This window comes from Arachis hypogaea, chromosome 1 (genome assembly GCF_003086295.3).
Source record: "Arachis hypogaea cultivar Tifrunner chromosome 1, arahy.Tifrunner.gnm2.J5K5, whole genome shotgun sequence".
Lineage (NCBI taxonomy): Eukaryota > Viridiplantae > Streptophyta > Magnoliopsida > Fabales > Fabaceae > Arachis > Arachis hypogaea.
In genome coordinates, this window is record NC_092036.1 from 33,101,859 (window position 1) to 33,116,071 (window position 14,213).

The 14,213-nt window shown below is 35.7% G+C and overlaps 1 protein-coding gene across 1 annotated transcript; it reads right to left on the bottom strand.

Annotated features, from left to right (window-relative positions):
- Positions 1-374: 374 nt before the first annotated feature.
- On the bottom strand, positions 375-4,080 carry LOC112801650 (serine/threonine-protein kinase SAPK3). Its single transcript, XM_025844524.3, has 9 exons — positions 3,738-4,080; positions 3,384-3,458; positions 2,098-2,199; positions 1,911-1,964; positions 1,743-1,835; positions 1,550-1,642; positions 1,354-1,458; positions 1,178-1,276; positions 375-867 (listed from the first exon to the last, which is right to left on the bottom strand). Exons 1-9 carry the CDS (start codon positions 3,858-3,860, stop codon positions 604-606), a joined length of 1,008 nt encoding a protein of 335 aa, XP_025700309.1. The 5' UTR covers positions 3,861-4,080; the 3' UTR covers positions 375-603.
- Between the last annotated feature and the right edge of the window lie 10,133 nt (positions 4,081-14,213).

Consider the following 14,213-nt stretch of genomic DNA (forward strand, 5'->3'; position numbering starts at 1 on the left):
GGATGACTCATGTACAGTTCAGTGCGGGTTAAATCGGTTTTTTTATGGATCAATAACAAAAATAATCAGGCACTTAATTTAGATAAGTTGAGAGTCCCATTTGAGTTTGATAACTATAATTATGATATCGAGTAAGATTGATTTTTTTTAATAGAATTATGATTTATATCACACCTCTATCTTTGTCTATTATTATCAAATAAGATACAAAAATATTAAAATAGATTATATTCATATGTAATATCAACATGCTATTATCACATTGGGTCCATCAAAATTGTGACAAAAAAAATTATTATTGCTTCACAACATTATATAGGAGTTAAGATTAAAAGTACAGGGAAACAGTAGATTATGATTATTGATTAATGATATCTGAAATCAAACCACTTCTTTTGTGATTTATAGGAAAGTAAACATACACCGTTATTCAAGCCTTTTTATTAACAATATCCTCTCAATTATAAAACTACATATACATATACTATGCATGTTTAGAACACTGCACAACAATGTGATAAATGTAAAAAATAATGCGCACACACACACAGTGGGTCTTATAAACAAATCTAGCCTCCCACAAAATAATCGAAGACCTTGATTTCAAACATGTTCAAAGTCACCACTAACATCAACTTCATCATCTTCATCATCAAGTGATCCAGTGCCAGTTTGGCCCACATCACTAGCCTTAGACATTGGCCCTGGTGTTCTAGCCTCTTGTATGATCCGCATAATCTCTTCGACGCACTGCCTTGGTTGGTCTTTCTGTGTATCCTCTCCACCTTTTCTTTCAGCTTCCATGGTCTCTCTAGGCAACTTCTTCAGAAACCAAGGGTTCTGTTTTATCTCTGGGATGGTGATCCTCTTTAACAAGGATAAGAAACAATCAATTCAGAAACTAGATGTAAATTAGCATATCCATTTTTCATTTGGATGCTGTTAGAATTCATGATAACAACTCAAGAGTAAACTTGATATTAAGATGTTATTTGTGTTGTGTGATAGCTGTGTCTACTGTCTAATATGATTCAAGATACCACCTATTTATTGGCGATGAACAAATCAGAAAACAATTAAATAATAAATGCCTAGTATTTTATCATTAACAAAATTAGATGATTACTGAATGTAGATACAAATTGGGCCAAGAGGAATTATCAAGTTTAAAAGATACCTTGGCAGGGTCGGCAACAAAGATTCGAGAGAGAAGGTTCCTACACTCTGCAGAAACGCGAACATAGTCTGGTATGGAGTATTGAACACCTATTATTCTCTGTTACCAAAGGATCAAAGTTTGAGTTTTCTGCTAACAAAGATTATTCAAGCTGTTAAAGTTGGATGAGAGCTCACCCCAATAGTCTTTCTGAAATTTCTAGGATCTTCCGGATCCTCAAAAGGGTATGCACCAACTAACATGACATAAAGGGTCACACCACAGGACCAAACATCTGCAATCTGTAAAATAAGACAAAGTGCTTACAAAATCAAGCTGTTCTAATAAGACTATGAATTGATAATCGTCAAAACCACTCAAATTATCAAATACCTTTCCGTCGTACTCCTTTCGTGACAGAACCTCCGGAGCAATGTATGCTGGAGTTCCAACTGTTGATTTTGGTTGAGAGTGCAGTAAAGCCGACTGTACTTGAATATTAAAACAAGTAGGATAGTTAGAAAGGAAAAGATGTCAAGAACTCAAAGGCAGAACAAAAACAAGATTCATTTCAAATGCCATTGACCTTGGAGTAACCGAAGTCACAAATTTTAAGTCGGGGAGACGGATTTCCATCCAGGAGGGTGTTTTCCAATTTCAGATCTCTATGACAAATTTCCTGCAGTAGAAAGTATAATTATGATATAAAGACATCAAAGAGTTTGCAATGAAGAAGCGATCAAATGGTGCATACCATTGAATGACAGTAGCTAACCCCAGAAATCAGCTGTTGGAAGAAATATCTAGCCTGCAATAATAAGGAATTTCATCAAAATAGTAACTTGGCATAACTTAATATGAATATCCTTTACATTTGATATATGCTAATATTAATTATTCAAATGAAAGAAAGACCAGTTCAACCAAATGAATTGTACAACCTCATCTTCACTAAATCGACCGGCCGTGCATATCCTCTCAAAGAGTTCACCACCTGAAGCATACTCCAGGACAATAGCTAAATGCGTAGGGGTCAGCAGCACCTGCCAAGAAAGATGTCTCATTCAGCATTTTTTTTTGTATACAAAATCAAAAACCTCTAATAAAAGATTTATCATCTTGCATGACTAATTGGAATAAGGATTTGTAACACTAAATGCAGGGATATACTAATGGAAGGTGCCAAGTCCATGTAGTTGCTATACTTCCAAATTAATAGTCTTGGCTTGCAAGATATCTTGCAGAAAATTATGATATTACATACGGTATGCAACATAGATTTGCGAGATATATAAAACCCGTAATTCAATGCAATCTTGTATCAGTGATGATCTAGTCTTTTTAATTATACAAAATATAGAATTAGCTTTGGGAGGTGAAAAGCATGTTCAAATATTTTGAACGTTTCAAATTTTTGGTTTGGTTAATTTTGTTTTTTTGGTAAAAGCAGATAGAATTTTGTTCTCAAATTCACGTTTACAGAAAGTAAATAATCTTAGCTTTTGTGTTCATTAGCTAGCATTTAACCATTAACTCTAAACTTTTAATTCTTTCTTATCAATCTTATTTTTTATATATGTTATTATTTTATTTATGTTTTTTATTATTTATTATTTTTATTTTTTTGTTAATTTTTGTTTGGTTTGACATTGTACACTATTATAATTATAATTCTTGTATATTATATTTATTATTATGTTTTTATAATATAATTTATTAATCCTATTAGATAAAATAAATAAATAAAAAAATTAATCATAAACAATAATAATAATAAAAAAATTTTAATATACTAAAAAGAATATCAAAAATACTAAAAAAATATACTACATAAAAAATATACTAAAAAATATTAAAATAATCAAACAAATTAAAAAATAATATTATAGTTTAATGTCATATCCTATTTAAAAGTTATTTATCTAAAAGTGATTTTAACTAATATTATTCAAATAATATTTATTTCATCAAAATTAATTTTGGTATAAAATATCCAACCACAAATCATGATGACACAAATTTACTTCTACTCAAAATTAATTTTATAAAATCATTTTTATTCAAATTTCAATTTGGCAAACGCCAAATCCAAACACACACTTAGTAACTCATAGGGATTACGAAATTGTGTATTGAGGTACGATTTCCTCGAGTCGGTCAATTGTGTACCCTTTTGAAACAAAAGTGATGAGGAAAGTTCAAGGATGGAAAGACAAACTACTCTTACCTCTTTGAATCTAATGATATTGGGATGCCTTAAAGACCTGTGATTAATTATCTCCCTCTGAACCTTCTCATCAATCTGATACCACAAATACGCCTCAATCAGAAAGAATTTGAGAAGAAATATTTTGAAAAGAAAAGTGTGTGATCATGTAAGCTTAACCAGTTAAGTTTGATAATACTGTAATACCCATGAACAAAACAAACAGCATTATTATTCATTAGTCACTAGTCAAAAAAAAAAAAAAAAAAAAACAAAAAACACAAAAACAAAAAACACGAAAACGAGAAACACAATTCTCATTTAGCACTGAATCCAGTAAATCAAGAATTTTTATTGTTACTATACTATATATACCTTCTTGCCTCTCTCTATGTATTTGACCGCAACAAGCTCCCCAGTTTTCTTGTTCTTGGCCAACCTTGCAACACCGAAATTGCCAGAACCAAGCTCCTTCAGTGGCTCGTAGCGTTCCTCCATGATTATGATGATGTCAACCTTCTTCAACACCTTTCTCTCTAAGATTTTAAGACCAGGAACAGGAAAGAGTTAAGAAACAGAACACGAAGACCCAAATCAGTGTACAGGGAACTTGAACTCAAAAACTATATATATTAAAATAATCCAAGGAGGATTAAATTATTAAAAGTACCCTACGTAAACCAAACAGCCAAAGAAAAGTTCAAACAAACATATATATATATATATATATATATATACTAAAATATTTTTGTAGATATATCTTTAAAAATGTTAGTTAGATCTAGATATATATAGATATTTTTAGATTTATTTACAGATATTGCCAAGTGACTAGGTGATCTATATGTATGATTTTGATCGTATTAATTTGAATTTTATTTTTTAATTAATTTAAATTTTATTTAAAATTTAAATAGATATAATTTTAATTAATGATTTAAATTAATAAAAATAAATATTATCATATTATTATACTCATATGATTAGTTATATTTATTTAATTTTGGAAAAAATTAACTATTTTAAACCTCTAATCTAAAAAAATTTAAATTTAAAAAGTTTAAACTGTTACCTTTTTTTTTTGAAATTGAATAGATATAATTAATCAAGTTAATACAATTCAAATCATACAAAATTATAAAATTTGATAATTTTAAAATTATTTGAATAAAGTTAACTTAATTAAAAATAAAAAATAAATCAATACATTTTAAATCATATCAAATTGAAGTTGCAAAACATCACACAGATTACCTGATCATTAAGTGAATTATCCCAATTCGTTTATTCATTATTAGACAAACTACAAATAATGTTCAGAAAAAAATTATATCCTGATAAATAACGTTTTTTAGGTATTTTAAAATAGAAAAGTCTAGGGATCAACAATTTTATTGTATTTTGGCCAGCATGTAACCAGCAGAAAAAGGTGAGTTATTGGATGAAATCTCATACCAATTTCACACCATTAAATCATTATTAATAGTTAGTTGATGGCTACCAATCATAAATGTTGCTGGCCTTCTAGTATTACTCTTTTAAAATAATATTTTTTTAATTTATATAAAAAATCCGAGAGGTAGAACTGTAGAAGTGAAAAAGGCAAACGAATTAGCAGTAGGATGGTACTAAATTAAGTTTTGCGGTAATTGCGGCTGCTACATTTATGCTTGCTATAATAGATCTTGTATTTAAAAACAATAACAAAGTGCTGTTAAATTTGTTGCACTTTTTTTTTTGGTGACTAAATTTGTTGCACTTTATTACTTTTCTCCCGCCCCTTTGTAGATCGAGGAAATCATATTATCATATCCGATCAACTTAAAAGTTTTTCAAAACAAATTTCGTACTCTATCTGAGAATTTATATAACATTTTTTAAGTTTAATTATTATGAAAGGGGAATAACACACATTCTAACCAACATAAATAATATCCTAATTAATTAATTTTTAAAAAGGTAATTTACCAAAATAAATAACTTAGCTTCAATTCCAATTTTATCAGGATAAACATTTTGCAAAACAAATACTAAAATGCATTTTTTTCATAAACTATATAAACTGTGACAGAGAACCCACGATTTACAAATGAACGTAAATCGCTACAAAAATCTCACAGATTACGTTTGAACTGCACATAATCTGCAGTAGGAGTGTTGCGGTTTGTGTGTGAATTGCAAACGTACATAAATTGCGACACTTTTAGCTTCTACATCTCTATCTTCTTGCTCTGCATCACCATGCATCATTATACCCTGGCATTAATCCCACTGCATTGCTTGATTCTCCCATCATGCTCCCCAATTCTCAACTTATTCCGCTTTCTTCTTTTTATATATTTTTTCTGTTAATTTTTTCAGCGACCTTTTTAATTATTTTATTCCAATTTTATCAAAATATCAATTTTTTGGGGGCATGTGATGTTGTGTTTATTTATTTAGTTTTGTTTTTATTTATTTTAGGCTATGCCTTCTCTAACTATTGGCTCATTTCATTCGCTAAGTTCTCTGTCATTTGATCAAAGGAATCTCAATGATGCTCCTAGTTCTTCCTTCAAGTTTAAGAATAATTTATTTTTATATAATATCAAATATGAAATAAATTACAATCTTAAAATAATTAATTTCATTTATATAGATCAACCATTAAAAAATAAGACTAGCAAGTTAATCTATTATTCATCAAAACTCTTTTAATTCAGTTACTACTAGGGGTGGCAAGCGGGGAAGCCCGCCCCACACTGTCCCGCCCCGCCAGAAGCCCGTCCCTTGGCGGGCTGGCCCGTCCCGCCCCGCATAGTGAGACGGTCTTAGAATCCCACCCCGCTCCGCCTAACTGCGGGCTGGCGAGTTGGCGGGTTAAGCCCGCCATAACTCCTCTTTTTTTTTTTTACTATTAACTACTAAATAATATATATAATTTCACAATCACATTAATAAATTTATAATTTCTAAAGGCATAAAAATTATATTTTTATATTCATAAACATTAAAATCTTTGTAATTATAAATATCTAATAAACATAATTATAAACTAAGTTTTCATCCAAAACATAAATATAAAATTCTCTCCAAAGCAAAATAAACATAATTATAAATGTTGTCTCCAAAGCAACATAAACATAATCCAAACCACTCAATTTTTATTTTCATGCTCTTGTAAGTTAGGTTGGGGAAAGTTAGGTTTTGGTCAAAAAATTGTAAAAATACCCCCTCACTAAAAAAACACTAAGTCTGGCCGGGAATCCCGCCTTGCTCTGCCAAAGCCCGTAGTTTAAGCGATGCGGGTTAGCCGGGCTTTTGTTATTTGACGGTCCTAATTTTTCAGTCCAACCCGCATTTTTTGGCGGGTTACACGGGCCGGCCCGACGGATTTAGGCCAGTTTGCCACCCCTAGTTACTACGTACTCAGCACTAAATAAAAAAATTTAACAAATATACTTGCTCAATCCTAAATTTTAGAACTAAATTGACTAAATTCAACAAATGTATTTCATGTTTGATATTATATAAAAAGAAATTGTTAACTTAATAAAAAATTATGCTAAAGTAGAAGCTGGTGCAGGGGCTTTCCATTAATAAGATGTCACACATGGCTACAACACTAAAGCTGGTGAAAACTATGCTAAAGTTAAAGGTCCAGGTTGGAAAAATATTCAGCAAGAAACACATATACACAGAAACCGCGAGACCCCTGCTGCGGTTTCTAGCCATTTTTCATATCAACATAAATCACGACAGGGGTGTAGCGGTTTATGGACGTTTGTAATTCACACACAAACTGCGATACCACTATTGCGGATTATGTGCAGTTGGGCTTCGAACGTAATCCGCAAAACCTTTTAACAGTTTACGTTCATTTGTAAACCGTGGGTCTCTTATCGCGGTTTACATAATTTATAGAAAAAGTACATTTTGGTATCCGTTTTGTAAAATATGTATTATGGTAAAATTGGAAGCCAAATTATTTATTTTGGTAAATTGTCCTTTTTAAAAATTAGATTTTAAATTAATTAGAATTAGATTTTGAATTTGAATAATTAGGATTAATCAACATAATCTTATATAAACATACACTCACAATACGTCACCTTTTTCTTTCATCACGTCATCACTCTACAGCTTATTCGTCCGTTCCTCTGCCACGACAGTGCGCCATCACTACTAATCAGAGCTCTCGTGCGAGGTGTGCGTGGTTTCCTCTAGGTTGTCCGCGTCGCTGCCTGAAGAAGCCTCGTTAGTGACGCGACACTGTTGCTGTCTCGTGCACGTCTCCCGCGGCGCCGTTTCTACTGTCTCGCCTCCCTTCCTCCGCGATGCCACTACTGCCCAACGAAGCCTCGTTAGTGACGCAACACTGCTTCTGTCTCGCGCACGTCTCCCGCGACTCTGCTACTGCTATCTCGCCTCCCTCCCCCTGCGACGCCGCTGCTGCTGTCTCGTCTCCCTCCACCCGGGGTGTCATTGCTGCTATCTCGCCCCATCTCCCCACGGCTGTGCTGCTGCTGTCTTGCGCACATCATGGATGTGCCGAACGCCACCACAAGTCGTCTTCTTTGTTTTAAATGATTCTTTTAACTAGTTTTGGATGCTTTTTTTCTAGATTTCAGACGATTCTTTTTATTAGTTCTGGATGATTCTTTTTACTATGTTTTGGATGTTTCTTTCTAAATTTCGGATTCTTCTTTTTACTAGTTTTGGATGATGCTTTTTTCCTATGTTTTAGATGTTTTTTTTATTTGGATGCTTTTTTTTAATAGTTTTAGATTTTTTTCTTAATTTTTGGATATTCTTTTTTCAATAATTTTTTATTATCTCATTTTATTAGGTTTTGAAATTTTAAAAATTATTGGATATCTCTTTTTTATTAAGTTTTAGATGTTTTGAAATTTTTAAAATGGTTAAATATTTTTTTAGATTTTGGATGTTTCTTTTCTGTCGCAAGTAGTGGACCAGTGGTGCACGAAATTGTGATCATCAATGGCGCCATCAACATGGTACGCTCAATTGCAATCTCAACTCTTTATCACAACTTCGCACAACTAACCAGCAAGTGCACTGGGTCATCCAAGTAATAAACCTTACGCGAGTAAGGGTCGATCCCACGGAGATTGTTGGTATGAAGCAAGCTATGGTCATCTTGTAAATCTCAGTCAGGCAGATTCAAATGGTTATAGATGATTTATGAATAAAGTATAAAATAAGGATAGAGATACTTATGCAATTCATTGGTGAGAATTTCAGATAAGCGTATGGAGATGCTTTGTCCCTTCCGTCTGATTTCCTACTGTCTTCATCCAATCCTTCTTACTCCTTTCCATGGCAAGCTGTATGTTGGGCATCACCGTTGTCAATGGCTACAGTCCCGTCCTCTCAGTGAAAATGTTCAACGCGCTCTGTCACAACACGGCTATTCAGCTGTCGGTTCTCGATCATGTTGGAATAGAATCCAGTGATTCTTTTGCGTCTATCACTAACGCCTGACAATCGCGAGTTTGAAGCTCGTCACAGCCATTCAATCCTTGAATCCTACTCAGAATACCACAAACAAAGTTTAGACCTTCCGGATTCTCTTGAATGCCGCCATCAATTCTAGCTTATACCACGAAGAGGGGTTGTATGGTTCGGCCATTATGGGTGGGTTTGGGAGGAAAAGTGGTTTGAATTTGAATGGTGAGATTTGATAGGTGAGGGGTTTTTTTTTTGGAAAGAGGTGTTGAGGTGATTGGTGAATGGGTGAAGAAGAGAGAGAGTGGTGGGGTAGGTGGGGATCCTGTGGGGTCCACAGATCCTGAGGTGTCAAGGAAAATTCATCCCTGCACCAAGTGGCGAGCAAAAATGCTCCTTCTGCCAATTCTGGCGTTAAATGCCGGGCTGATGCCCATTTCTGGCGTTTAACGCCAGCTTCTTGCCCTTTCCTAGCGTTTAACGCCAGTCTGGTGCCCCTTTCTGGCGTTAAACGCCCAGAATGGTGCCAGACTGGGCGTTAAACGCCCATTTGTTGCCCTTACTGGCGTTTAAACGCCAGCAAGTTTTCCTCCAGGGTGTGCTATTTTCTTTCTATTTTTTATTCTGTTTTTGCTTTTTCAATTAATTTTGTGACTTCCCATGATCAACAACCTATAAAAGACATAAAATAACAAAAGGAAAATAGATAAATATAACATTGGGTTGCCTCCCAACAAGCGCTTCTTTAATGTCACTAGCTTGACAGTGGGCCCTCATGGAGCCTCACAGATACTCAGAGCAATGTTGGAACCTCCCAACACCAAACTTAGAGTTTGAATGTGGGGGTTCAACACCAAACTTAGAAGTTGGTTGTGGCCTCCCAACACCAAACTTAGAGTTTGACTGTGGGGGCTCTGTTTGACTCTGTTTTGAGGGAAGCTCTTCATGCTTCCTCTCCATGGTTACAGAGGGGTATCCTTGAGCCTTAAACACGAAGGATTCTTCATTCACTTGAATGATCAATTCTCCTCTGTCAACATCAATCACAGCCTTTGCTGTGGCTAGGAAGGGTCTGCCAAGGATGATGGATTCATCCATGCACTTCCTAGTCTCTAGGACTATGAAATCAGCAGGGATGTAATGGTCTTCAATTTTTACCAGAACATCCTCTACAAGTCCATAAGCTTATTTTCTTGAATTGTCTACCATCTCTAGTGAGATTCTTGCAGCTTGTACCTCAAAGACCCCTAGCTTCTCCATTACAGAGAGAGGCGTGAGGTTTATGCTTGACCCTAGGTCACACAGAGCCTTCTTGAAGGTCATGGTGCCTACTGTACAAAGTAATGAGAACTTTCCAGGGTCCTGTCTCTTTTGAGATAATTTCTGCCTAGTCAAGTTATCCAATTCTATGGTGAGCTGGTGGACGAAATTGTGATCCTCAAAGTTGGTCTCTTTGTACTTGTATGAAATCAAAAATACCCCAAAGAGATCATGGTATGATAAATTGGGATCTTAATAATCCCTGGTGTGATCATAACTCCATTCAACTTAACCAGCAAGTGTACTGGGTCATCCAAGTAATACCTTACGTGAGTAAGGGTCAATCCCATAGAGATTGTTGGTATGAAGCAAGCTATGGTCACCTTGTAAATCTCAGTTAGGCAAATTAAATTGATTTATGATAGGTTCGAAAATTAATAATAAACAGAAAATAAAATAGGATAGAAATACTTATTTAGATCAATAGTGGGAATTTCAGATAGGCGTATGGAGATGCTGTGCTCCTCTTGAATCTCTACTTTCATATTACATTCATCCAATCCTTCTTACTCCTTTCCATGGCAAGCTGTATGTAGGGCATCACCGTTGTCAATGGCTACATCCCATCCTCTCAGTGAAAATGGTCCTATGCTCTGTCACAGCACGGCTAATCATCTGTCGGTTCTCAATCAGGTTGGAATAGAATCCCTTGATTCTTTTGCGTCTGTCACTAACGCCCAGCCTTCAGGAGTTTGAAGCTCGTCACAGTCATTCAATACCAGAATCTTACTCGGAATACCACAGACAAGGTTAGACTTTCTAGATTTCCAGAATCCTACTCGGAATACCACAGACAAGGTTAGACTTTCCGGATTCCCATGAATGCCACCATCTATCTAGCTTATACCACGAAGATTCTGTTGGGGAATCTAAGAGATATGCGCCCGGCCTAAGGTAGAACGGAAGTGGTTGTCAGTCACGCGCGTTCATAGGTGAGAATGATGATGAGTGTCACGAATCATCACATTCATCAAGTAGAAGTGCAACGTATATCTTGGAATAAGAATAAAAGAGAATTGAATAGAAAAAATAGTAATTGTATTGAAACTTGAGGTACAGCAGAGCTCCACACCCTTAATCTATGGTGTGTAGAAACTCCACCGTTGAAAATACATAAGTAAAAGGTTCAAGCATGGCCGAATGGCCAGCCCCCATGAAGGTGATCAAAAGACCGAATGGTCCAAAGATTACTAATACACTAGTAAAAAGTCTTATTTATACTAAACTAGCTACTAGGGTTTACATAGGTAAGTAATTGATGCATAAATTCACTTCCGGGGCCCACTTGGTGTATGTTTGGGCTGAGCTTGATCTATCCACGAGCTGAGGCTTTTAGTGGAGTTGAACGCCGAGTTATAGCGTGTTTCTGGCGTTCAACTCCGGGTTGTGACGTGTTTCTGGCGTTTAACTCCAGACAGCAGCATGTACTTGGCGTTGAGCGCCACTTTACGTCGTCAATTCCCGAATAAAGTATGGACTATTATATATTTCTGGAAAGCTCTGGATGTCTACTTTCCAACGCCGTTAAGAGCGCGCCATTTGGAGTTCTGCAGCTCCACAAAATCCATTTTGAGTGCAAGGAGGTCAGATTCCAACAGCATCAGCAGTCCTTTGTCAGCCTCCTATCAGAGTTTTGCTCAAGTCCCTCAATTTCAGCCAGAAATTACCTGAAATCACAGAAAAATACACAAACTCATAGTAAAGTCCAGAAATGTGAATTTAACATAAAAACTAATGAAAACATCCCTGAAAGTAGCTTAAACTTACTAAAAACTACCTAAAAACAATGCCAAAAAGCGTATAAATTATCCGCTCATCACAACACAAAACTTAAATTGTTGCTTGTCCCCAAGCAACTGAAAATCAATTAGGATAAAAAGAAGAGAATATACTATAAATTCCAGAATATCAATGAATATTAATTATAATTAGATGAGCGGGACTTGTAGCTTTTTGTTTCTGAACAGTTTTGGCATCTCATTGTTTTCCTTTGAAGTTTAGAATGATTGGCTTCTCTAGGAACTTAGAATTTTGGGTAGTGTTATTGACTTTCCTAGTTAAGTATGTTGATTCTTGAACACAGCTACTTATGAGTCTTGGCCGTGGCCCTAAGCATTTTGTTTTCTAGTATTACCACCGGATACATAAATGCCACAGACACATGACTGGCTGAACCTTTTCAGATTGTGACTCAGCTTTGCTAGAGTCCCCAGTTAGAGGTGTCCAGAGCTCTTAAGCACACTCTTTTTGCTTTGGATCACGACTTTAACCACTCAGTCTCAAGCTTTTCACTTGGACCTTCATGACACAAGCACATGGTTAGGGACAGCTTGATTTAGCCGCTTAGGCCTGGATTTTATTTCCTTGGGCCCTCCTATCCATTGATGCTCAAAGCCTTGGATCCTTTTTACCCTTGCCTTTTGGTTTTAAGGGCTATTGGCTTTTTCTGCTTGCTTTTTCTTTTTCTTTCTATTTTTTTCGCCATATTTTTTTTCGCAAGCCTTTGCTTTTTCACTGCTTTTTCTTGCTTCAAGAATCAATTTTATAATTTTTCAGATCATCAATAACATTTCTCTTTGTTCATCATTCTTTCAAGAGCCAACAATTTTAACATTCATAAACAACAAGATCAAAAATATGCATTGTTCAAGCATTTATTCAGAAAACGAAAAGTATTGTCACCACATCAAGATAATTAAATTAAATTCAAGGACAATTTCAAAATTTATATACTTCTTGTTCTTTTGAATTAGAAACATTTTTCTTTTAAGAGAGGTGAAGGATTAATGGATTTTATTCATAGCTTTAAGACATGGTTACTAACTACTAATGATCATAAAGTAGAGACACAAAACATAGATAAACACAACATAAAAACCGAAAAGCAGAAAGAAATAAGAACAAGGAATGAGTCCACCTTAGTGGCGTCTTCTTCTTGAAGGTCCAACAATGTCCTTAAGCTCTTCTATGTCCCTTCCTTGCCTTTGTTGCTCCTCCCTCATTGCTCTTTGATCTTTTCTTATTTCATGGAGAATGATGGAGTGCTCATGATGTTCCACCCTTAATTGTTCCACGTTGTGGCTCAAATCTTCTAAGGAAGTGTTGAGTTGTTCCCAATAGTTATTGGGAGAAAAGTGCATCCCTTGAGGCATCTCAGGGATTTCTTGATGATGAGCTTCCTCATGCATCTCTTGAGATCCGTGGGGGGTCTCTCTTGCTTGCTCCATCCTCTTCTTGGTGATGGGCTTATCCTCTTCAATGGGGATGTCTCCTTCTATGATAACTCCAGCTGAGTAACATAGATGGCAAATAAGGTGAGGAAAAGCTAGCCTTGCCATGGTGGAGGGCTTTTCGGCTATTTTGTAGAATTCATTGGAGATGACTTCATGAACTTCTACTTCCTCTCCAATCATGATGCTATGAATCATGATGGCCCGATCCACAGTAACTTCAGATCGGTTGCTAGTGGGAATGATGGAGCGTTGAATGAACTCCAACCATCCTCTAGCTACAGGCTTGAGGTCCAGTCTTCTCAGTTGAACTGGCTTGCCTTTGGAGTCTCTTTTCCATTGAGCTCCTTCCACACATATGTCCATAAGGACTTGGTCCAACCTTTGATTAAAGTTGACCCTTCTAGTGTAGGGGCGTACATCTCCTTGCATCATGGGCAAGTGGAATGCCAACCTCACATTCTCCAGACTAAAATCTAAGTATTTTCCCTGAACCATTGTGAGATAATTCTTTGGACTATGGTTCATACTTTGATCATGGTTCCTAGTGATCCATGCATTGGCATAAAACTCTTGAACCATTAAGATTCCGACTTGTTGCATGGGGTTGGTTAGGACTTCCCAACCTCTTCTTCGGATCTCATGTCAGATCTCCAGATACTCATTTTTCTTGAGCTTGAAAGGGACCTCAGGGATCACCTTCTTCTTTGCCACAACATCATAGAAGTGGTCTTGATGGCTTTTGGAGATGAATCTTTCCATCTCCCATGACTCGGAGGTGGAAGCTTTTGTCTTCCCTTTTCCTAGAGAATTCTCCGGCCTTAGGTGCCATTGATGGTAATGGAAAAATAAA